At 42.0% G+C, this 24,828-nt stretch overlaps 1 protein-coding gene across 6 annotated transcripts in view; it reads left to right on the forward strand.

The window, feature by feature from the left end:
• TRRAP (transformation/transcription domain associated protein) overlaps window positions 1-24,828 on the forward strand; it is a 110,993-nt gene that overhangs the window by 337 nt on the left and 85,828 nt on the right. For 3 of the 6 annotated variants that reach the window (XM_082857875.1, XM_082857880.1, XM_082857879.1), the window contains exons 1-18: window positions 910-996; window positions 1,848-2,008; window positions 2,422-2,471; window positions 6,612-6,722; window positions 7,753-7,857; window positions 8,828-8,911; window positions 10,472-10,528; window positions 11,872-11,997; window positions 13,263-13,340; window positions 13,542-13,630; window positions 14,455-14,551; window positions 16,741-16,879; window positions 19,195-19,273; window positions 20,802-21,036; window positions 21,674-22,040; window positions 22,129-22,226; window positions 22,690-22,884; window positions 23,682-23,873. In XM_082857875.1, the coding sequence (XP_082714001.1) occupies window positions 1,909-2,008; window positions 2,422-2,471; window positions 6,612-6,722; window positions 7,753-7,857; window positions 8,828-8,911; window positions 10,472-10,528; window positions 11,872-11,997; window positions 13,263-13,340; window positions 13,542-13,630; window positions 14,455-14,551; window positions 16,741-16,879; window positions 19,195-19,273; window positions 20,802-21,036; window positions 21,674-22,040; window positions 22,129-22,226; window positions 22,690-22,884; window positions 23,682-23,873 (2,202 nt within the window). In that variant the 5' untranslated portion in view covers window positions 910-996; window positions 1,848-1,908. Of the gene's footprint in view, window positions 1-86; window positions 224-909; window positions 997-1,355; window positions 2,009-2,421; window positions 2,472-6,611; window positions 6,723-7,752; window positions 7,858-8,827; window positions 8,912-10,471; window positions 10,529-11,871; window positions 11,998-13,262; window positions 13,341-13,541; window positions 13,631-14,454; window positions 14,552-16,740; window positions 16,880-19,194; window positions 19,274-20,801; window positions 21,037-21,673; window positions 22,041-22,128; window positions 22,227-22,689; window positions 22,885-23,681; window positions 23,874-24,828 lie in introns of those variants that run through there. The other 3 variants (XM_082857878.1, XM_082857877.1, XM_082857876.1) reach the window with 3 other exon arrangements.

Here is a 24,828-nt window from a genome sequence, read left to right on the forward strand (position 1 = left end):
GCGCGGGAATTGACCCTCGGCGCCCGCCGTAGCCCGGCCCAGGAGGCGGGCGTTGGGTGTCCGGAGAGGGTGACAAAAGGAGGGAAGCCGAGGGCTGTTTGAGGCCGGGGAGATAGAGTGTGGGGTTGGGGCCCCGTCCCCCCGGAGGCGCCTCCTGTTGCCCTGGCCCCTCTCGGCCTCCACGCAGGCACCTGGCTCGCCTGGCCCGGCGCGCAGAGCGAAGGTACCGGCGTCGACAGCTCCCCCTCTGGCCCGGCGCCGCCGCCTCAGGCCTGGCGCGGCGGGGCGGGGCGGCGCGGCGGCGCCGTTTGCCGGGAGCGGGCGGGGCACCGGCTCCGGCCCCCACAACCTGGGCCGGGACGCGGGGGCGGGACCGAAGCCAGGCCCGGACCCTTGGCTTCTGGGGTCTTGGAGCTTCTCTCCAGCTTGGAGGCTGGATGGGACGTCTTCCCTCGGGGCCCCCAACCCCCCGGCCCAGCGGATAGCGGAGCCTGGCCTCTCGGGGTCTCGGAAAATGGGGGGTTGACGCCTTCGGTGAAGAAGTGGATCCAAACCTTTAAAAAGTTTGGGCACGACCCACCCGAAGTTTCTTAGGTAGGGAGTGGCCTTGACCCTGAGTCTTGGGTCTCGGTGATGGGAGGTGAAGAGGAAGCAGAAATCGGGTCATCCAGCGGGGCTGACAGAATCCCTCCGGTTGGTTTCGTTAGTGACTTTTCCTGCCCCCGGAGCCGGCGGGCTGCGCGGGAACAGCGGCAGGCACCCTCTCTGCTTTTGGTGTCTCGAGAGGGCGGGCGGAAGAGGATCTGTGGCGTCAGGGTGTCCCCATTGCTTGGGGCAGGAGTGTGAGCTGCAAGGGAGCGTATCTGGTAGGCAGGGCCGTTGAAAGGCCTGCAGAAGAGTTAATGGTGTGTTTGTTGAAGAAAGAAGAAAAGCAAGTCATGAAACTGCTCCTTAATGTAGAGTGAAATGTGACTGTTACATTCGCGGGGAGGATGGGTAAGAGCAATTTCACTAGGTTCTCTTAAGAGGGCTCTTAAAATAGAGACCAAGTCTCCTGTTTTTCAGCCTGGAGCTGCAGTTCTCAAATTGTGGTCATCCACACCTGTTTCCAACTCACTGAGGTGCTTTTTGAAGCATTTAGCCTGTTGTATGTCAGATGCAAGCAAAATTTACAGCTTCCTGGACGCCTCCCTGAACCGAGGTCTCTGGATGGTCCTTGGGAGTCTACCTTTGGCACCTGATTTTAGTGCACAGTGAAGTTTGAGAACCCCTCACCTAATGCACAGGTGGTTCAACTACAGTCAGCAGACCAAATCCAGCCAGGTGGCTGTTTTTATACAGCACGAAAACTAAGAATGGTTTTTACATTTTTTTAACGGTTGGGGGAAAAAAATCAAAAGAGGAATAATGTTTCATGATACAACTCAAATGAAATTCAAATTTCAGTGTCTGTAAATAAAGATTTATGGATTACAGCCATGGTCGTTCGCTTACAAGTTGTCTGTGGCTATTTTGTGCCTCCAGCAGAGCTCAGGAGTTGGGACAGACCACAGAGCCTGAAATATTTACTCTCTGGCTCTTTACAGAGAGTTTGCTGGCCCCTAGCCTAGGGAAAGACGGACATACCATAGGAAAGAAAAGCATCTGTGTATAAAAATCTTGTTTAGAAATTAATAGACAGTATGGACTTAAGTAACTTTTATTTTCAAAAAAGCAGAGGGAGCAGTGTTGTTTTCTGAATTAATGGAAAACTATTTAGATTAACAGAGGCATTTAGGTAAGATTTTCCTAGCGATCATGAACCTGTGCCCTCAGTAAGTTGGTTAATCATATGCTTCTTTTTGTAGGCTGGGCAAACTCATGGTTATAATACTTTTCTCTTGAGAAACAAACTAGCTCAAAAGAAAAATGGCGTTTGTTGCAACACAAGGGGCCACGGTGGTTGACCAAACCACTCTGATGAAAAAATACCTTCAGTTTGTGGCAGCTCTCACGGATGTAAATACACGTGAGTTGATGCTTTTCGTCATTAAGAAATGTGTTGATGTGATTCCTTCATCTCAGTTCAAATGATGTGCACGTTGAGATGAGTAGTCACATTAACTTTTATCTTAATTTCCCCTTTCTCTACCTCGTGGAGAAGCAAAGTGATGAGCATTTCTGGCTGGAGCCCCAAAGAGGCACGCGTGTGGGTGCGCGTATGTGTGTATCTGTGTCCTTGTCTGTGGATGCACGTGTATGTTTGGGAGTACGAGTGAGTGTGACTGGTTGTAGGGAACTAGTTATGTGCCTGCTTTTAGACCATGACAGTCAAACTGATAAGATCTGATTGCTTCTCTTAAATTATTAAATCCAGTAATTTTAGGAACATTCTTAACATAATTTCTCAATTAATCTGATGGTTTGTTTTGCCATTTACAGCTGATGAAACAAAGTTAAAAATGATGCAAGAAGTTAGTGAAAATTTTGAGGTATGAGCTTTATATTTTATTTTATATTATATTTTATAAAGCTTTAAATTTTGAGGTATGAGCTTTTCATTTTGTGATATGTATTCACATGTGCTTTCCTACAGCTTCCCTGTCAGTCTTTTTACTAGTAACTTAAAAATTATCTTTGTTAATGTAATTTGTTGTATTTCAAAATTGAAATTTGTACAGTGTTGTCCAGTTTCTTCACACTGGTGATAGTGACTGCTGAACAGTGTTGAGGAATATTGCTTTTGTTTTGGTTATTTGACCTTTTTTTCTTTTCTTTTTTAATTTATTTATTTTAATTAATTTATTTTTGGCTGCGTTGGGTCTTCGTTGCTGCATGCGGGCTTCCTCTAGTTGTGGCGAGCAGGGGCTACTCTTTATTGCGGTGCGCAGGCTTCTCGTTGCAGTGGCTTCTCGTTGCGGAGCATGGGCTCTAGGTGCGCGGGCTTCAGTAGCTGTGGCTCGCGGGCTCTAGAGCGCAGGCTCAGGAGTTGTGACGCGTGGGCTTAGCTGCTCTGTGACATGTGGGATCTTCCCGGACCAGGGCTCGAACCCGTGTCCCCTGCATTGGCAGGTGGATCCTTAACCACTGCGCCACCACGGGATCCCCTTGACGTTTTTTTCATTTTCAACTATGGTAACCCTTTTAGGCATATGCTTTCAGGATACACTCAAACTTTTGTTGTGGATTTGTTATGCTAGGTAATGGATGGTATGGGAATGAGAGCTGGGTGGCAGTTTTGGCTCTCCTGTTTATAACTTCTGCAACTTTGATCAAACAGTTTCTCTCTTCTGGCTCTTACATTCTACGATTTTATATTGACCCATAGGTCCCTCAGATTCTGTTCATTTTTCTTCAGTCTTTTTTCTCTTTGTTCTCTGATCTGCCTTCAGATTCACTGTTTTTCTGTCATCTCCGTATCTGCTGGGATGTTATTTTTAAATTTCAGTTTATTTGTATTTTTGTTTTAAAATTTTGGTTATTGTACTTTCAGTTCTAGAATTTCCATTTGGTTCTTCTTTAGATGCCACTTCTCTGTAGAGATTCCCCATCTTCATTTATTGAGACCATGTTTTCCTTTTATTCTTTGAACGTATTTATAATAACTGCTTTGAAGTCTTTGCTACATACAATCCTCTATAAAGGTGGATTTTTATTGACTACAGGTCACGTTATCTGGCTTCCTTGCATGTCTGGTAGTTTTTGATTGTACACCAGACATTGTGTGTGAAATGTAAGGACCCTAGATTCTGTTATCTCCCTTGGAAGAGTGTTGCTATTTTCACTATAGTCAGCAGTTCAGGTGCTGGCTGATCTCACTGAACTTGTGTAGGCTTGGTTTTATGCCATGGTAGAGAGGATCTCTGGGAATCCCGAGGGGTTTCCCAAGTCCCTCTGACTTTGTAGGATTCAACCTCCAAACCCCATCTTTCTGTGGATCTCATCAGAGGTTGATTTTAGATTTTTTTGGGGATGGGGCTAAACTAGGCCTTACTCTGGGGCATGGTCCTTCCTCAGCTGAATGTATGAGGTGCTATCAAGGTGTTAAGGTCTTTGCACTGTGTCGAGGCTGGACCCCCAACATCCTCTGACATTGCTAAACCTCTGATGTCTTTCTTCATTTCTCAGTCCTCAAGTGTCCACTCGCTGGTAAGCCTCAGGTAGTCTTACCTTCCCTTACCTATAAGTACAGCCCAGTCCTCAGTCAAGGACTCACAGGAGACCATCCACACCCCCTTCTGTAGTTCCTTTTTCTCTGGGGCTTTGCCCTGCAGATTCCGGCCACTTCAGCTGTTGCAAATAGCACTGCAGCTATTTGCGCCTCAGCTCAGCAGGACCATCATGCTTTCCTTGGGCTCCAGCCTGCTGAGCCTGGTTGGGAAACCGTTCCCAGGCAGAGAGCCGAGGTGGGGCACAGTTGGTGAGTTCCCCTTCTTCTAGAGATCATGGTCTTGCACTGCCTCTGGTCCAGCACCTGAAACTGTTCTCTCATATTTTGTCCTACTTTATGGTTAGTCTGGTGCCAGTTAGTCTCAAAGGCCGAAGAGAAACTCGCTTTTCTTTTAATGTGGCTATGATAAAACCTTTCTCAGAGTTAATATGATTAAGAACAATAGATAAAATGTTTCCTAGCCTCTGTCATGGTCATTTGAATCACTAAACATTAAATAAATGTTCGTGGGATCGAATTAGATACCCTACTCTCTATAGTAATGGATGGTATTTTTGTTTGCTGAGGGAATTTTTTGTTTTTTTTGTTTTGATTTAAATAGATGTTTTCCAGGATATGTTGCCTTGAACTGAGGTGGAAAAAAATCCTGAGATATTTAGAGATTGAGCTAAAGAGCTTTCTCTTCCACCCAAGCTGTTAGTGCAAATTGTTGAAAAATAAATAAATAAAGCAAAAAAAAAGAGGTGGGCGGTAGAACAGGAAAGGCCTGCATTCTGCATTTTATTGGAAGAACTGCTAGGAGAGAGCCACAGCCCTTAAAGTTTATTTGAGAGGCTGAAATTGTGGAACTGCCTGTGATCCTCTGAGTGTGGGTGTGGGGCTCTTTCAATTAAGTGTCTCAACCCTTTCTCTCCTGTTTAGGGTCTGGCAGTTAGCAAGTTAGTTCCTGGCTTTGGTCTCAGATGCATTGATTAAATTAACAGAATTAAAAGTTAGCAAAGTAATAACACTTGGGGCTTTTCCAAATAGTGCCTTTTGAAATCTGATAGGCATTTACCTTAAATGAAATTCAGATGACTGAGTCCTTCGACGAATGAAATACTAGAATGACCACCAGTAGGTAATTCTAAATTACCACCACTGTTATCCCAGAACAAAATATTTAAGTGAAATTAAGAATTCCCAGTGGTTTAAGGAATCTTAGAAATTCATTTCATTAACCACTTAGGGATAAGATTCCAGGCTAAGTAAATATCGCATGGGCCATTTCCCAGGGCAGAAAATAAAGAAATGTTGAAGTTAGAAGTCACAGGAAGCATTCGTATGGATCAAAAAGCCAGGGGCTAAGTTGAAATACTGGCAGAATAACTGGGCACCTTGTTGAATCTTTCCTATGGGAGAAATTTGAAACTTAGATGTTTGAAGCCTGTGGAATCTGGATGGTATGGGCTGACGTGCAGATGAGCTTGATTTCTTGATAACCTTGATAATGTTCCATCATGACTCTTACCCCTGTTTTCCTTCAATCCTTGAATGTGGGTGTTTCGTAAAAAGTCTTACACTTTGGGGTTGAAAGGTGACAAATACAGTTCTTGTCCCCAGTGGATTCGCAGTCGGCTTGGGGAGGGGCTGGTGAGGTGCTGTCTGGCTCCTAGGAGTGCCTCTTGACACACAGCGTGCTGTGGGCACGGGGCCCCTGGAATTGAGCTCCGGGTTGGCCGTGGGAGACCAGTGCTCAGGTGCGCATCCCAAGAATGGCGGTTCTTTCTTTGCTCCTGTGGCAGCGCACTCTTTTCTGGTTTTTGCCTGTATTTCCTTCTTTATAGACTCCTCAGGTAATAGACAACCCCATGTCTCTATCTTCCTCCCAGATCAGTGTCTGGAGCTCCAGACACATTTAGCTGCCCAGATGCCTTGACTCACCAGCTTCTCAGACTCATGATAATAAAAGTTTAAATTCCTTCCTCTTATACTCCCATCCCTGCCATATTGAACTAGAAAAAGTTCAATATGTACCTTTTACACTCAGCCTTTCTTGTCATTTTGTGCCTTTGCATGTGCTTTCCTTAGAACCTTTCCCAATTTCTCCCGTGCTTAACTCCTGCTGGCCTTTTAGGTTTTAGTGTCAGCATCACTTCTTCGGGAAGGTGGTCTCTGCTATTGGTTCCATCCGGTCAGTCATGCCCCATTGTTCAGTTCCCTTAGTTAGGTGAACATTCTCCACAGTGCGAGTATTTCTAGGTTTACCAGTAAATTTTAGCGTTTAGTTCTCTCTAATTGGATATCAGAAGCAGCAATCATCTTAACTTCTTTAAAACTATGTTATCACTAAAGCATCTGAAAGTATTAAAAATTACTATCAGCTCTGCTACAATTTTTTCCTTTTGAGGTTATTATAATATGTGAATTTGAATATGTGCACAAACCTTTATGGGGTTTTCTTTTATTTTTGCATAATTAGAATGTCACTTCATCTCCTCAATATTCTACGTTCCTGGAGCACATCATCCCTCGATTTCTTACATTTCTTCAAGATGGAGAAGTTCAGTTCCTTCAGGAGAAACCAGCCCAGGTAACCTGTTCAAAAATATAATGAGAAAAAAATGTCCTGCTGTAGGAGTGCAAGCACTTAAGAATGAAAACAACTCAAAAAACTTATGGTTCCCCTTAAAAACAAAAGAAATTTTGTCATATAAGGATAACTTTGTCCAAGGCCATTGCCTCCTCAGCTAAATATCTTGGTTTTATTTCCTCATAACCATCTCTTTCACAATTTAAATTCTTCACATTTGCTGACGAGTGACGTGTGCATATGCTATGTATTATAGCCAAATTCATGTGTATATATAGGAGGGAGCAACAGTTTCATGACCCTTCCCATACCTGTTGCCCAGCTCTGATCTTACTATTTTCAGTTCTTGTAACTCTGGCCAGTTTTGTTTTATCTATACCCCCACCAACTCTTTGCCTCCCCGCTCTTCGCCTTGATTATTTTAAAACAGTCCCATCATAACTTTTTTTCCATAAATATTTCAGCATGTATCCCTTAAAAATAACTTTAAAAATTACCATAGTACTAGTGAAAGTTAATTGCTAAACAAAGCACTTTTATGTGGTACCAGTTCAAGATCTGCCTATTTGACCTACTTTTTTAGTTGTCAGTTCTATAGACAAAATCATGAAAGCTTAGCACAGCTTATGATGTAATTAGTCCTTAGGCCCGAGGTAATTGGAGAGCACGTCAGAGAAGCTAAACAGAGGTTATGAAGGGAGACTGCAAATGAAGTTCACTTGGTGGTTTGCTCTTTTCATCTTAAATTCACCCCACATGCACACATTAGTGTCCTCCTCCTGGCAATACTGGAAAATTTGGCTTACTTGATTTGGTACACAATTTTAGAAATACTGAAAATACTGGTTTGCAGTACATGCTTTGGATTACATTTAAATAATTTACAGAACCATTTCTAATATGGGCTCCATCTTATTGTATGGTGGTTACCAGTGCTGGGTACAGCTGTGTGACACTTCTAGGATGCCAAATAATTACCTTGGAACTCTTGGAAGGATTTCATATTTACATTTTTGTTTCTCTTCAACAGCAACTGCGGAAGCTCGTTCTTGAAATAATTCATAGAATACCAACCAATGAACATCTTCGTCCTCATACAAAAAATGTTTTGTCTGTTATGTTTCGCTTTCTGGAGGTAACTTTTGAGAATTTTTATCTAGCCACATTCAAAACTTTTAATGATTTTCTTACTGTAAAATCCTGCATTGTACAACTTTTTCACTAAAGTTCTGATTCACATGAGTAGAAATTTTTTTAATGTCCATTTTCTTCCACTTTGCCAACCAGATTACTAAGAAAGATTATTAAATGAAAATCTTTTTTTTTGAGTCACTGAGGGATTGACTAGACATAGTGGGAATCTGAAAGTGGGTGGTGGTCAACAGACTCCAAGTACAGGGGTCATTGGCTTTGTGCCTCTATGTTTGTGTGTCAGGCGCAGTAGATGCATAGTAGTCAAAGAGTTGCTCAAATTCTTGGGGTTAATCCATTTGGTACCTGTTAAGCTAACCTCTGAAATTGTTTTCGTGTTGTCCTTAGTCTTGGTGTGTTTAGAATTCTGTCATGTTTCTGGGCCCCTTGGAAAGATGAGCTCTGTAGAGGGACTGAGTTGAGTTCAGATCCTGGCTCTGCCATGTTTTAGCTCTGTCATGTCAGCCCCATTCTTTCCTGCCCCCAGCCTTCGCTTCCTCGTAGTAAGATGTGGAAGGCACCCCCATGCAGACAGTGTAAAGTGTTAGCACAGGGCCCAGTGCATGGCGGCTGCTCACTCATTGCTCTTTTGGCAATATTTTCAAACAATGAAACGTGTCTGCTGGGCCATTGAGACCTTGCTTCGTAGTGTGGCTTGCCTTAATTGCCAGTTACTCATTTGTCTGAGTGTTACTCTCACAGGACCTACTGGCGGGCTATACTTCAGACAGTCCACCAAAGACTGCAAAAGCTTCCTCTCTGGGACAGCTGTGTTCTGTGGGTTTATGAATTTTCTACAAACCAAATCTAAGTTGGTTGATGGAGGGTGTATATGCAGAAAATACTTAGAAAATAGTCTTTAGATTAAAATAAGTTTTCAGAAGTATAACTTTTTAAATGCTTTTTTTTTTAAGACGGAAAATGAAGAGAATGTTCTTATTTGTCTAAGAATAATTATTGAACTACACAAACAGTTCAGGCCACCCATCACCCAAGAAGTAAGTGTTTATCTTGATAGCATTTATAAACTGTGCTGACAAATTGCTTCTGTGTGATTTTTTTTACCCTCTTTTAGAGTTGACAGAACATATGCTGCTTTCAGTCATAAAAAATATCGCCTAAGTTGGGGGAAATTCTTTGTGGGTTAAACAGTGACTCTTTTCTGAATGTGTACATGAATATTTTGCTGAATTTGTTCAGTATTTGAAATGTGTTAACCAGCCAAACAGGCAGGGCTCTTCGGGTGGTTCTGGTACTTACAAGTCTGAGATGCCCCAAGGCTCCAATGGCTTTTATACAAGGGTTCAGATGTGGGTTCTGAAGTCAGAGCTGGGTTTGAATCTCAGTGTGCAGTTGAGTAGCTGTGTGACAATGGGTAAGCTCTGAGCCTTTTGGAGCCTTTTCTGTAAAATGGGGACAATCACAGTATATCCTCAAAGATTGCTTAGATAATTAAATATAAAAGTTAAAGTTCTTGGGCTTCCCTGGTGGTTCAGTGGTTGAGAGTCCGCCTGCCGATGCAAGGGACATGGGTTCGTGCCCCGGTCCGGGAAGATCCCACATGCCGTGGAGTGGCTGGGCCCGTGAGCCATGGCCGCTGAGCCTGCACGTCCGGAGCCTGTGCTCTGCAATGGGAGATGCCACAGCAGTGAGAGGCCTGTGTACTGCAAAAAAAAAAAAAAAAAAAGTTCTTAGCACAGTGATTGGCATCTGCAGAGTCAGCATTAAACAGTCTGTTAGCCATAATTAAGATACTATCTTTTCTGATGATAACCTTGGTAAATGCCTGTTGTAGATTATTTGGAAATTGAAAGATGAAATAGAATTCCTTCCATCTTGAAAACAATATTTAATGTCTTGGTGATTTCTTTTCCTTTTTCCCACCTTATGTATTTGTATGTTTACATAATCACAATACTACTGTGGATGACATTTCATATCCTGATTGTTTCCCTTCACATTATATGTAAGCGTTTTCCCAATGATAAAAAATGTTTTGTAAAGTTAATTTTTAATGGATATATAATATTCTTTTATATTCTTGGATATTTAGGGTATTTCAAAATTTTTATTTTATGACTAAAACTGAATATCTGTTTACAATTCAAATTATTTTGTAGACTGGGTTTATAGAAGTAGAATTACCAGATCAAAGGTGTTAATGTTTAATGCTTCTGATACATACTGTTACATTGGTTTCCAGAAAGGCTTCAGCAGTTTAAGCTTCCTTTAGTAGTATAGTATAGTATGGTTGGGGGGGGGGGGGTGTCTCCTTATTTGCACTCCCTCCAGCATGGTGTGCTATTACTTTTTGAAAGGCAAAAAGTGACATTTATTATCATTTTCATTCCATTGCTCTTCCTGAATTAGAACACTTGTTTTCTGTTTATCAGTCTTTGTGTGTGTTCACATTCATTGCCTATTTGTATCTTGAGTCTGACATTTTTCTTGCCTGTTTTGTGAGTTCTTACATATGGAAACTATTGATGTTTTTCTTATTTATTGTAAGCATTTTCTGTTTATAAATAGCTTCCTAATACTGTCTATTTCTTTTTTAGATTCATCATTTTTTGGATTTTGTGAAACAGATTTACAAGGAGCTTCCAAAAGTAGTGGTATGCTGTTTTTAATATTATTTGAATTTACTGTTTATATTTATTACTTCCTCATTCCAAAGGGTTGAAGGAATAATTGGAGGGATGCTAATTTTACAATGGGGAATATTTAGTGATGGTTAAAATCTAGGTTGATAAATTAGCCCTTAGAAAAAGAGTTCTTTTCGTTTCATTGTTTAGATTAAATACTGTATTTTTGACGTAAAAGCAATATATTCTTATTGTAGAAATTTTGCAAAAAAGGAAAATCATCCATAATTATTCTTTCACTTATAAGCAACCATTGATGTTGGTGTTTTGTTTCGAGTTTAACTTTGTGCTTTGTAGAGATGGTTGCCCTCATATTCTTGAAGCTTTTTGGGGGAGTGGTGTATACTTTCAGCATTTTTCTGTATCTTGAAAATTTTTTCCTGTATTGAAAAAACTGTTTCCAGGCAGTGCCACCCATATAAAAGTGTGTGGAATGGAGGAGGAAAGGCTCCTCCCTACCATGCTCTCATTTACTGGAAGGAATCACTGTTACAGAAGGGAATGTCCTTCAAGACTCTTCTGTGGCAGTCATAATTTTTAGCGACCGATAATTTTCTGTCATATGCATGTACCTTGACCATCTCCCTATTGCTGGTTTCCCCCATTTTCAATTCATTACTGTCACAAATAATGCTTTGGTAAAAATCATTGTGCATAAATGTGTTTATGTTTCAGAGTTTCTATTTTCAATTTTTTTTTTAAGCTTAAATTTTTTTTGAATTAACACATGGTAAAATTGACTTTTTGGTTTTTTAAGGATTTTAACCTGCTAATAGTGTATAAAACTTAAGTTGCGTTCTGAGTTACCTAGTTATCATTGTGTCAACTACCATTTTGATCAAAGAAGAGCTGCTTTTCATACGAAGCTGTCTTTTTTAACATGAAGCCCAAATTTCATTGAGAACTAAGGATGCCAGTGAGGTCCTGGCCTTTTAAAATGTTTTCTGTACTTTTTTTCTGTTCCATACTTGACCTCTATTTAGGAGACTATGTGGAAAGTTAATTCAGTAGGGATCAGCTCCTAGTTTCTTATCACTGGAGAGATGGGTTACATCCTCCCCGCCTCACTGAGGTGGTAATATAACATGACATACATTTCATCTTTTATCAGCCAGGAAAAAATGGAAAATACAGCAGGCAAGTTTGTTTTCTGTTGTTGGAGGTGGCGGGTGTGTCTGTCATGTTATCTTCATAGTCCTGGAAAAAAAGAACACCAAGTACTGTGGGGTTGGTGCAGTATAAAAGGGTAGGACATTCGATTTCTTCACCACACGTCAGGTGTAAATGACTTCTGTTTTTTTTTTTTTCTGTAGAACCGCTACTTTGAGAACCCTCAGGTGATCCCCGAGAACACAGTCCCCCCCCCAGAAATGGTTGGAATGATCACAACGATTGCTGTGAAAGTCAATCCTGAGCGTGAGGACAGTGAGACGAGAACAGTAAGCATTTCAGTTGTTTTGCTTTTTGCTTTGCTTTTATCCACATCTCCTGCCCTTGGTAGAGGAAAAATGAGGTATTGACTTTTTAGACCACTTAAGTTTTTTGTTTTTTTCTTAAACACATGGAGGGATTTAGAATAAGCAAACAAACGTGTGTGCGCGTGCGAGAGAGTGTCGCTGATTGTGCTCTGCAGGTATGCATGTGAGCTGTTGCTCACCAAATATACAAAGATAACATCGTGGTGGAATCCAGAACCAGAAAGAGCAGCTGACCCGGCAAGGGGGCCTCCGTTCTGTCCTTAGCTTCAACATTAGTGAAGTCCCTTTAAGCTACATATAAATTTGTAGTTCAGTGCCTGACGGTGTGGGCTCTGCGGACAGAAGTTCTGGGATGATGTTACAGCTCTACCACTTGCATTTTTTGACTGTAGGAAAGTTCACGAACCGTTGTTCTGACCTTATTTTCCCTCTCATCTGAAAAATCAGTCTCGTGGAGTTTTGTGAAGGTAACGCTGGTACTGTCTGCAGCTGATGCATTAGATTTGTAGTATTTGCCACGTAGGGAACATGTATGAGCATTTACCATGACTGTATTTTTATGATTGAATCAAGACTATCATCTGTATTTGTTTTACTGAAATGGTTTTGCAGAATGTTTCACTTTGAGCTAGGATAAACAGGAAATTACATTTTGAATGAAGCTTTCATTCCTTTGTTCTTCCTGAATTAGAAACTTGTTTTCTGTTTATCAGTCTTTGTGTTTCTTTTTTTGCTTGTCTGTTCCTATCCATTTATCACCCATTTGTATTTTGAGTCTGACATTTTCCTTACTTGTTTGAGTTTTTATATGTTAAGACTATTTTTTTCTTATATTTATTGTAAGCATTTTTCCTGTTTATAAATACCTATGAATAAAACTAGGTAAACTTGTACTTCTTGCTGTTGTTCTTGCAAGTAAGCAAGATAATAGATTAAAAAATTTTTTTTAATTTCTCCTGTGATTTGAATCTCTTAAGTTTTGACAAATTTTCCTGAGGTTTTTACTACAGGTATGACATTGTAAAATATGAAAACCTTTATATTAAATAACAGTTCTATGTACTTTGTTTTCAAAATAGTTTATTTCATCACAGATAATTATGAAGACGTGTCAGTATTTTCCCTTGCCTTTATTTCAGTGGGGTGATGTGCAGTAGTGGCACACTGATTAGGGCTATTCTAAGTGCCACGGGGATAACCTCAGTCCTCCTGTTCCTCTCTTGCAGCATTCCATCATTCCAAGAGGATCTCTTTCTTTGAAAGTGTTGGCAGAATTGCCCATTATTGTTGTTTTAATGTATCAGGTATGCATATTGCTTAGTAGCTTCTTGGGTTTTGGGCTTCCTATTTTACAACAAAGTTTACACCTAATTTTCTGTGGCAAATAGATGTGTATGATACACATGTGCTAACTAATGAATCTCATCACAGTTTCTTTGGTATGCCAAATTATTTTGCTATAAGCAGAGTGTCAAAGCATGACAATCTGATATGTTTGCTTTTAGCTCTACAAACTGAATATCCACAATGTTGTTGCTGAATTTGTGCCCTTGATCATGAATACCATTGCAATTCAGGTATCTGCACAAGCCAGGTGAGATTTCTTTGGTCAGTGATGTAGCTGACTACCATAGTTCTTTAATCCAAGTAAAAATGTACTTGCTGTCGTCATTTGTAAGACAAGAAAATTTTGAGTGATAAAATTTTGGTTAAACTTATATGTATTTTTGGCTTTCTGAAGTTGTATTTCGATGATGGGTGACATGTCTCAGTCTTTGGTGTCTTGTAAATTTAGAACTATCATTAGGCATTACTGTCCTCAATTACAGCTTTGGGATATTCCAGGCTCTCTCACCTTCAAGCCTTTGTTCTTGCTGTTCCTCTCAGCACGAGGGCTAGGAAGCTGTTTACCCCCTTCGTTCTTCCTCACCCATCACCCTTAATCACGGACTCGTTCATCCTTGAAGCCTCCCAGTGAAGCTTTTTCCCCAGCCTCACAGCATTCCTCCTAAGATCTTTGTCACTTGCTCTCTTGACTTGTGGCCTGTCTGGCTCTAAGTCACTTGAGAGCAAGAGCTGAGGGTGAATCAGCCCTAACAGCCTCTGTGGCCACAGCAGGGGTCCTCCACTGGTCAGACAGGTGCCCTCGTGCTGTCTTCTGGGGAAGCAGGTCAGTCTCGCCTTGGCTGTGGGGATTCAGATTGTGGCTGCTGCCCAGCGGCCTGGAGATCTGCCTGCTTCATGCCTTGAAGGCCTTTAAGTTAGTCGGAACTGCATAAAAGTGTAGGCACGTTTACTGTTGCTGCTGTGTAGAAATCAACCTTTTGGGCTTAGTAATTACTATAGGCTTTTAATTAATAGTAACATCACCGAAAGAGTTGAGAGCTAATATTGTTAATTTTGTTAATATCTCATTAGGCAACATAAGCTTTACAACAAGGAGTTATATGCTGATTTCATTGCTGCTCAGATCAAAACGTTGTCATTTTTAGCTTACATCATCAGAATTTACCAGGTAAGTTCATTGACTTTTGTTTTAAGTCAGGTTTACTGAGATATAATTTACATGCAGTAAAATTCACCTTGTGTAGGTGTACAGTTCACTGATTGACAAATGTGTACAGTACAAATGCATACCTAACCACCAGTACATCAAAGTACAGAACATTTCCATCATTCAAAAAATTCCTTTTATACGTTTGTAGTCAATTTCCTCCTCCCACCTCCAGTCCCTGGCAAGCATTGATTTGTTTTCTGTCTCTTGCCTTTTCCAGAATGTCATAGAGATTAATCACTTGGTGGACAGTATTTGTAACCTTTTGAGTCTGGCTTCTTTCACTTAGCAGTAATGCTGAGATTCATCCTTGTTATTTTATTGGTGACTTGTTACTTTTTATTCGTGGTTAGTTGTCTTAGTCTGCTCAGGCTGCCATAACAAAATACCATAGACTAGGTGTAAACAGCCAAAATTTATTTTCTCACAGCTCTGGAGCCTGGAAAATCCAAGATCAAGGTTCCAGCAGGATTTGGTTTCTGGGGAGTCCTTTCTTCCTGGGTTGAAGGTGGCCACCTTCTTTTTGTGTCCTCCCATGGTGGTGAGGGGGACAGAGAGATCTCCTTCTCTTCTTTTATAAGGCCACAGTCCTACTGGACGAGAGCCCCACCTATGATCTCATTCAACCTGAATTACCTCCTAAAGACTCTTATCTCCAGATACAGTCACAATGGGGGTTAGGGCTTCAACATATGAAATTTGGGGGGATACACAGTTCAGGCCATAGTGGTGTATTCTGTTGTATGGGTGTAATCATGGTGTTTATCCATTCATCAGCTGATGAACACTTGGATCATTTCCAATTTTTTTAAAGCATTTTATCAAGATATAATTCATATACCATAAAATTCACCCTTTTAAAGTGTATAGTTCAATGGTTTTTAGTTTATTCACAGATTTGTACAACCATAATCACTATTCAATTTTAGAACAATTTTTTCTCCCGAAAAAGAAATCCGTACCAATGAGCGGTGACTTCCCATTCTTCTCTGACCCACCAGCCCCTGGCAACCACTAAAGTATTTCCTGTCTTTATAGACTTGCCTGTTTCATTTTTGGCTTAATAAAGCCATAAATATTTGCACACAGATTTTTATGTGGATGTATGAGGTTTATTGACTTTTGCTGTTATTGGAAGTTGTGTGTTATAGCAAATTATCTGGGAGAGATTGGAACTTCAAAAAATGGCATTATCAAGTAAAACTGATAAAGAGGTTTTGGAGGCTTTTTTGAGGAACCTGTAGAGTAGTTTTATTTTTGTTTTTGTTTTTCCCACTTGGAGCTGTGGTCTCTTCTTACTTAAATCATAAGAACTTGAAGGAAAAAATTGATACCTTATCTCTCATTAGTCTTACAGTTTTTTTGAATAAAACTCTTGTATAGAGGTGGTTATTCTAAAGTATGGAATAAATTTAGTCCTGATCTATTCTAGAGCAATGGAATTATAATTGATCATTTTTTTAAAGATTTTATTTCAGGAAAGTAAAAATGAAAATGTGTGTGTCAAATTGTTTTTATTCTAAACTACCTTTGAAAACATTTGTAGCCTTCTCCCCCCTCCCTTTTTAATGTGTTTATCTCGATAATGATAACTTAACATTAAGAAAATGGAACATTTGTAAAAAAAAAAAAAAAAATCTGAATTAGATACCCCTTGATATTTTAGTCACCTTGAGTTATTGTGAATAGCTTCCTGAAACACCTCAAAAGGCAGTTGTGACTGGAGCTCATTCTGAGCTGATTAAAGATGTCTTTGGTGTCATTCACAACTTACATCAATGGGACGACTCAGTAAATAGTTTTGTTTTTTAACTTCAATATTTATTTCTTCCTCCTTCCCTCTAACAGGGAAGCAATACATATTCACTGTTGAAAGTTGGGAAAATACAGAAAATACAGGAAGGCCTCCATGATCCCATGATGTAAAAGAAACTGCTCCATGTGGCTGCCCCTCCTTCCGGGGTGGCATTGTACACACAAACTGCTAAGACTTTTCAGATAGTACTTGTGTGTTAGGCCTATTACTTTCTGAAGGTCCTTTGAGCCAAGCTTACTCTTACTGAATTTTTTAAAAGTTTATAAAACTTGGGTTTTTCTTAACAACCGCCTATCAGTATAACTGTGTTGTTTTCCTTTTTTTTTTTTTACAGGAGTTGGTGACTAAGTACTCTCAGCAAATGGTAAAAGGAATGTTACAGCTACTTTCAAATTGTCCAGCAGAAACTGCGCACCTCAGAAAGGAGCTTCTGATTGCCGCGAAGCACATCCTCACTACCGAGCTGCGAAACCGTACGTCTGTCTTGCCTCTGGCCACTCGCCTGTCTGAATGTGGGCCTGCTGCTGGCAGTCCATTGTGTGCTGAGCCTGCAGCTCGCTCAGTATTTTGGCTCTGTGTGTCCTTTCTTTATTGCTATTTTAGGTGTATTTTTTCTCCTTCATCTGCCTCTCTACCTCCCCCTCTCTCTGCCTGCCCATCCCTCCTTCCTTCTCTCTCTCTCTCTCTCTCTCTCTCTTGCTCTCTCTCTCTCTCTGCCCATCTTTTTTGCCTGCCACCAGGGTTCTCCCTTTGTCTTCTCAACAGTTTCATAATTAATATGATAATTTCCTTAGCACAGTTTATGATCTGGGTATCTCTTAGTACTTCTCTGCCTTCTGACTGCCTGTCTTTTGACATTGCAAATAGCCATTTGCTTTCTGACTCACAGCCAGCAATCTTTAAAAGGTGAGAAGAAAACAGTGTTTTCTTTCTCTATGTTGTGAAAATGATGGAAGAGTTTTAAATGGGATGTTTTAAAATCTATTTACTGAAGTGACTGAGTTGTGTCTGGAGCACCATTGTCAGATTAATTTTCGGTATTCCTGCCATTGGAATAATAAGAACTTTGGAGGTGCATTGGGGAGCTGCGGAGCAGGAGATTTCTCCTTGTTGAAGTGCTGACAGGTTAAAAACCCTTCTCATGATTATCAGATAACCTCTGATCCGTCACACACGACCAGGCCCTCTTTTGAGACCATAAAGCTTGGTTTCAGTCTTGTTAACGCTACAAAGATTGACAGATATCCCAGATGCTACTCTCCAAGGTTAGATCGTGTTAGGCTGGTTGAATTCAGCTTTTAAAGGCTGCTGTTGCTTTTTTTTTTTTAAACAAGATACTTTATTTTGAAGCCCGTAGTGGTTCCCAGACTTAAACAGGTAACATCATGACATCTCAAGAAGTTTTCATTGAAAGAAACCTATAAAGAATCATGTTAAATGTTAGCCATATTATAAATACAAAACATGCATGCGTATATTTAAAATTTATACATCCACTACCAAATGTTAGTGAAAACATTCCTTTGTTGGCATCCAAAATGATATCAGACGGTCACCCATTTGTGCTAATCCTGAGGAGCAGTAGTTTGGAAAAACCTGACTGTTTAACAGATTTATCTGTTTCCCTAGAAAATCTGATTCTGGGTCTTTTTTTTTTTTTTTTTTGCGTGGGCCCCCTCACTGTTGTGGCCTCTCCTGTTGCGGAGCACAGGCTCCGGACGTGCAGGCTTAGCGGCCACGGCTCACGGGCCCAGCCGCTCCGCGGCATGTGGGATCCCCCCAGACCGGGTCACAAACCGGCGGACCCTCAACCACTGCGCCACCAAGGAAGCCCCTGATTCTGGGTCTTGAATGTGATCTGGAAGCCAGTGCCGTGCAACTTAATTTCTTCTCTGCACGCATCACTCATCTCCGCAGCCGGCCCTCCGGCATGTGGGGTCTCAGCCCTTTGCATCTTTCCTTTGTGCCTCCTTCCTCCTGGCCACCTCGCCATGGGTAGCGGGGCACGTCCCCTCCTCCGACCTCAGGGACTACTTGTGGCTTCTCTTGTTTTTCTTCCTGTGCTGCCTGGCTGTAGGAGGCATCTCTCCAGTGTGCATGTGTCTTGTATCTTTGATCCTCAGTAGCTATTTGCTGGCAAAGAATGTACTGTTTGCTCTACTGTTTGCCACTCTGTGTGCGCAACCTCAGAAACGCTGGTTGTCCCTGAGTGGGGACCAGCTGTTCCACCCTGAGAGGGCCTCAGCCTGCAGAGGAGCGGGGGGAGGTTTGGTGGTGGCTCTGCCTGGGACCCCTAACTTGGGACCCATGCCTGTGAGAACACTAGGATGTCCTAGACCTTTGTAATTCCTATGGAGAAGTATCCTTATTTCTCCATAATGACTAACCTTACAGTCTTGAAGAAGGATGACTTCAGGGCAGTGAATAAAGGGGCCTTTAGGGAATACTGTCCCCTTGGGTGGATCATGCCAGCTTTTAAGGACAGTGGACAGCACCTCCCTTGAAGCATTGGGGGCGAGTTCCCCTCCAGCGATACGAGGCTCACGGTTTCTTAGTTTATTCTCTGACACTGAATGTGATCCTGACCGCGTCTCTGTGACACGTGGCTGGTGTGGCCCAGCACAGCCAGCGTCTTAGACTAATGTAGCTCGTGTGCCTTCATGTTCCCCATGCTGCCCCACATCTGGATTGCTTGTTGGTACAAGCTGGCTCCTGTGAAAGTACTATTAAGTGACTTACACACACCTGGTTTGGTTGGTGATGTATGCAATGGATGTTTGTGTTCCAGAGTTCATTCCTTGCATGGACAAGCTGTTTGATGAATCCATACTAATTGGCTCAGGATATACTGCTCGAGAGACTCTCAGGTATGATGTTGAACCCGTGATATCTGGTCTATTCAGTGCCAGGGACCGTGGATCCTGACACTTCCTTAGCATTTCAATGAGCGTGGACTGTTGGGCCTTTTCTTCTCCCATTGGATTTAGAATTGCGGGAAGTTTCGGAAACGCCTTAGTTTGCTTCTAGTGCCTTGGCTTAATCGGAGTAGTTGTCTTGATTTAAATTGTAGGTAGAACTATCTGACTAGTGTTAGTGGTTTTGCTTTCTAAGTAGTAAATGCACCTTTTTATTAAAAAAAGAGTATTTGATAACCTACTAAGAAGAAAGGAGAGAAAACTTTGGTTCTCCATAAGGAGATCAACTAACGTGGCTAATATTTTGAACTGTTCCCTCCTAGTCTTTATTTCTCATGCATTTTATAAAATAAATATAGTTGTGATCATGCTTATTATTTCTAAAGGAAAGAATTAACATTTAATCATCTTTCACAATGTAAAATGGATCAACATTAGTCATTTTTTGGTTCTAACAAGGGGGGTGTGATTGATCGTATGAAAAATACGCAGAATATTCTGAATATGGTGTAGACGGTTCACTGTGTTTTCTATATAAAACACTGTTGTAAAATATCGAGTAAGACATTCTTTATAACTTGGGGTTGAACCCGCCTGAATGGATGTTAGATTGAAACCCTCCAGTGGTTTCTGTCAGTCGCCCTTAGACAAAACCCAGACTCTTGACCATGGCATGCGGCCCCCGCGGGGTTTGACTCTGCTCTCTCTGCCTGACCTGCTGCGGCCACGCAGGCCTCTGCGGCTCCTCGGCTCCCCCAGGCAGTTCCCAATCAGGGCCTTGACCTGCCAGTTTCCTCCAGATGGAAATGTCCCTGGCTGAGGTCACAGAGCCGATGTCACCTCGGAGGGGCTTTCTCTGGCCCCCACCAGTTTTTCTCCTGGTGCCTTTTCACATCTCCTGCAGCACCTAGCAACTTGCACGGTTGATTTCTTTACCCGTGTGTTCTCCCCCGCCCCGGAAATAAGCTTCCTGAGGACAGGAGCTCTATTTACTGGGGTCACTGGCATCCCTGGTGCTGGGCGCAGTGTCCGGCACATGGCAGGTGTCCAGACGTTCAGTGAGTGAAAGTGCTGGGTGGCCTGAACACTACTGTTGCAGCTCAATAAAATATATGGTATATAAGTGTTATTTGACAGAGGCTGTTCAGCTTTGAGCAGCAGAACCCATTTAGTGCACAATCAAGCTGGTAGTTACTTCTGCTCGGGTTAACTAGATGTGCTGGTATAAACATGATGTGCACAAAGTTAACCTTTTTAATTTAGAAAGTAAAGATTTAAGCAAAAAGACAAGGCCTGAGCCTTCTAATCATGTAGCTGGGAGGAAGTAACGGGGGGGAAACTGGGACCCTATAAAGCGTGCCCCAGATGAGCCATCCCACTGGGGGTGTTCCTGGGGCGCAGGTAGTGGTGGAGATGGTGGCCCACAGCCGAGGCGGGTGAGGCCGCTGAGATGCAAACTAGCAGAGGTCTCTGCCCGCAGGCCCCTCGCCTACAGCACGCTGGCCGACCTTGTGCACCACGTCCGTCAGCACCTGCCCCTCAGTGACCTCTCCCTCGCCGTCCAGCTCTTCGCCAAGAATATTGATGACGAGTCCCTGCCCAGCAGCATCCAGACCATGTCCTGCAAGCTCCTGCTCAACCTGGTGGACTGCATCCGCTCCAAGAGCGAGCAGGAGAGCGGCAATGGGCGGGACGTGCTGATGCGGATGCTGGAGGTACCGGTTCCCTCTGCGTCTTCACCGCACGGCGCTCCACTCACATGAGCGCTTTGCTGGCAGTTCACGGGCCGCCCAGTTGCCAGCTTGGTCCTGGGTGTTTAGACCACCTGGGTTCAAACCCCCACTACCCCATCAACTAGCCAAGGATCCTTGGGCGAGATGCTTGACCTGCCAGATGCTGGTCTGCCTGTCTTCTAACCAGGGACAGTCACAGTGTCTGCTTCCTAGGGTTGTTGTTTGAGATGAGTAGGGCAGCACGTGAGCTCTTAGCATAGTTCCTGGCGAGTAATCAGGAGAGGTGTTTTCTGGGACACCGCCTAGCCAAGTGCTACCTTATCTGTGAACTTCTCTGGAGAGATACCCAGGGTGCCTGGGTCAGGGGTAGATAGTGTGGATCCCGGAGCAGTCCCCGGTCGCATCCAGGCCCTGCTCATCAGGCCAGTCACCCAGCTCTCCTGAGCTGCTTCTCCACGGGTGAAGTGGAGATGGTGACACTTGCTGTAGTACCTGTGGGGGAAAAGCACCAACTTCAGCAGGTGGTTTCAGAGAGAGTTTTTTTCTGTCTTCTGGAAGGGTTGTTGGCCTATTGAAGAGGAATGATTTTTGTCTCCCCTCCACTTTCTCTTCCTGACAGGTTTTTGTTCTCAAATTCCACACCATTGCGAGGTACCAGCTCTCTGCCATTTTTAAGAAGTGCAAGCCTCAGTCGGAACTCGGAGCCGTGGAAGCAGCTCTGCCGGGGGTGCCTGCGGCCCCCGCAGCTCCCGGCCCTGCCCCTTCCCCAGCCCCCGTTCCCGCCCCTGCCCCGGCCCCACCCCCACCCCCCACCCCTGCCACCCCTGTGACGCCAGCCCCCGTGCCTCCCTTTGAGAAGCAAGGAGAAAAGGACAAGGAAGACAAGCAGACATTCCAAGTCACGGATTGCCGGAGTTTGGTAAAAACCTTGGTCTGTGGCGTCAAGACAATCACGTGGGGCATAACGTCGTGCAAAGCGCCTGGTGGTAATTGTGCTCTTGAATCATTTCGACAAATGATGTTTTTCATAGAGTGGGTTTTATTCACATTAACTTATTGTGCTCTCTTTTCCAGAAGCTCAGTTCATTCCCAACAAGCAGTTGCAGCCCAAAGAGACTCAGATTTACATAAAACTTGTGAAATATGCAATGCAGGCTTTAGATATTTATCAGGTAAGGCAGTGAGTGCCCTCAAACCAGGCTCCTGAGTGTGGAAAATGCCTCTTAGAATTAGAGGTGCTAGTGATGGAAGGGGTCTCAGAAATCTGTTACTATTTGGATGGTCTAGAGTATTCATATACTGAGGTTTGCTTTTGTTCTGTAGCATAGGGTTGCATTTATGGTGAGAATTCCTGTGTCAGTGTATTTTGAGGGGCAGATGGTATAAAGGGAGTGCAATAGAAACAATATTTAATTTTACTAAATTTCTTACTGTTTTAAACACCTAATGAAGGTTTTTGTTTTCTGAGGTCTTCCCCCCCCCTCTGCAAATTTAAGGTGAAAATAGAGAATTTAAAAGATTTGGGAGGGGGGAGGTGGCGGAGATTTTTAAGTATTCAGTTGATCTGATTGTGTATTGGAATATATTCAGAGATATTCAGTTTTAATTCCCCTGTGTTTTTTTTTCCTGTGCTAGGTCCAGATAGCAGGAAATGGACAGACATACATTCGAGTAGCAAACTGCCAAACTGTTAGAATGAAGGAAGAGAAGGAGGTATTGGAGCACTTTGCCGGCGTCTTCACGATGATGAACCCATTAACGTTTAAAGAAATCTTTCAGACTACAGTCCCTTATATGGTGGAAAGAATCTCAAAAAATTACGCTCTTCAGGTATGACACTCTTATGTTCTTTCAACATGTGTCGAATACTTGGTGTTCCTTTTATTTTGTAAGTGATATACCTAAGGATAGTGCTGTAGAGCAAAATTTAGAGAACTATTAGGCTGTAGTAAAAGAAAAATTTCAAAAGTTTAAGATGCTTTGGACCACTTCCTTTCATAGTAGAAATTAAATACGTGTTAGATGTAGGCTCTTGGTCCTTGATGGTGACAATAAAATGACAGATTAAGTACTTAAGTGAACTCCACTCAGTGCTCAAATCGGTTTTGTTTTTTTTCTTTTGGTGGATAATTCATTTCTTGAAGTGTCTTATACAGATTTGATTTTGTAATTTTGGAAAGTTCATTATTTTTTCTTGAATCTGCTTTGGGGAAGTAATGTTTTTTTTTTTTTAACTGTGAAATAATGTGTGTTGTTTTAAGCCATTGCACTTTGGGGTAACTTGTTACAAAGTAATAGGTAACTGATACAATTGCCATATGGTAGTTTTCTTTTTTTTTTCACAACTCACACACACACACTGTATTCTATTTTTACAAGAGATGAATAAACTGACACCAAGCATTGTAAATGGATGACCACAACAAAAGCAACGATGTTGCAGTTACCAAACATGAAACACACTCACACTATGTCATAATATTGACATTCAGTCCAGGAATCCTCCACTGTAACAGCTCCTTTACTTTGCAGTGAAAATTGGTTTGTATATTTTTTGCCCCTGAGTCCTTGTGGGATTTTTTTTTGGAAGTAATGATTTTTGTCACATGTGTTTCTTGTTTTGACAGATTGTTGCCAACTCCTTCTTGGCAAATCCTACTACCTCTGCTCTGTTTGCTACAATTCTGGTGGAATATCTCCTGGACCGCCTGCCAGAAATGGGCTCCAATGTGGAGCTCTCCAACCTGTACCTCAAACTGTTCAAGTTGGTCTTTGGCTCCGTCTCCCTCTTCGCAGCTGAAAACGAACAAATGCTGAAGGTAAACTCAGATCCAAGCTGTGCATTGTGTTTGGGTTTTTTTGTTGTTGCTTTTTAATTTTCTTCATTTTGAACAGAAACTGGCTTTGCTCTTTATATTTATAAATATTGTAATATTGAATTAATAAATGTTTACAACGAATCAGGGCCAAGTGTAGAAAACATTTCATGTGTTTCTAAAGCAGAGCTTAATCTATTTGTCTCCTAATCCAAAATGAACACTTCAGAGCTCTCGTGATAGGCAGGGGTTGTCATTAGTCTTGGCACCCTGATTTTCTTTTTTAAACTCATTTCTTGTGTGGACCACACAAGTAGTGTAGGAGCACACTGTGCTTTTTTTTTTTTTTTTTTAAATTGAGTGACGCAGAAGAATATAAGGAAAAAACATCTTACCTCTCAGATCCAATGGGAAATGGTTGGCTGTGTAACAGTTCTCATCACATACCCATCTTCCACAGCACATCTCTGTGTTCATATTTTCTGTGGCAGCACATAAACATCCCATTTCAGGACTATTTGTTCATTTTTCCCCTCTGAATCAAGAGCTCTAGCCAATTTGTGTCCTTTATTAAGACCATCTGGGAGGGATGTGTCTCATAACACATTTTTATAGATGACTAATCCTATACGTGTAATTTTATCTCATCAGTTATTTGATTCTAGCAAATGGCAGAAACCAATGCATGGCTACATCATCCACTAAAGGCAGCAGATGGAACAAAAACCTTATCAAAATTCTCTTCCACTTAATTTCTGTAGAAGGTTGAATATTATCATCAGTTCTGTCTGAAGAGAGATGTTTTCCCATAGGGGAAAAGATCTATTTTTTTCTGAAGTAAATATATAGGTGGTGATATAAAGCACCAGTAATTTGTGCTTTTATGTGACAGTTTCCTCCATTTTTTCAGTTATATAGTAATCAGTTGTCAACAACCTTGACATTACTTCTGTGTTAG

This window comes from Leucopleurus acutus, assembly GCF_964270905.1.
Source record: "Leucopleurus acutus genome assembly, chromosome: 16".
NCBI lineage: Eukaryota > Metazoa > Chordata > Mammalia > Artiodactyla > Delphinidae > Leucopleurus > Leucopleurus acutus.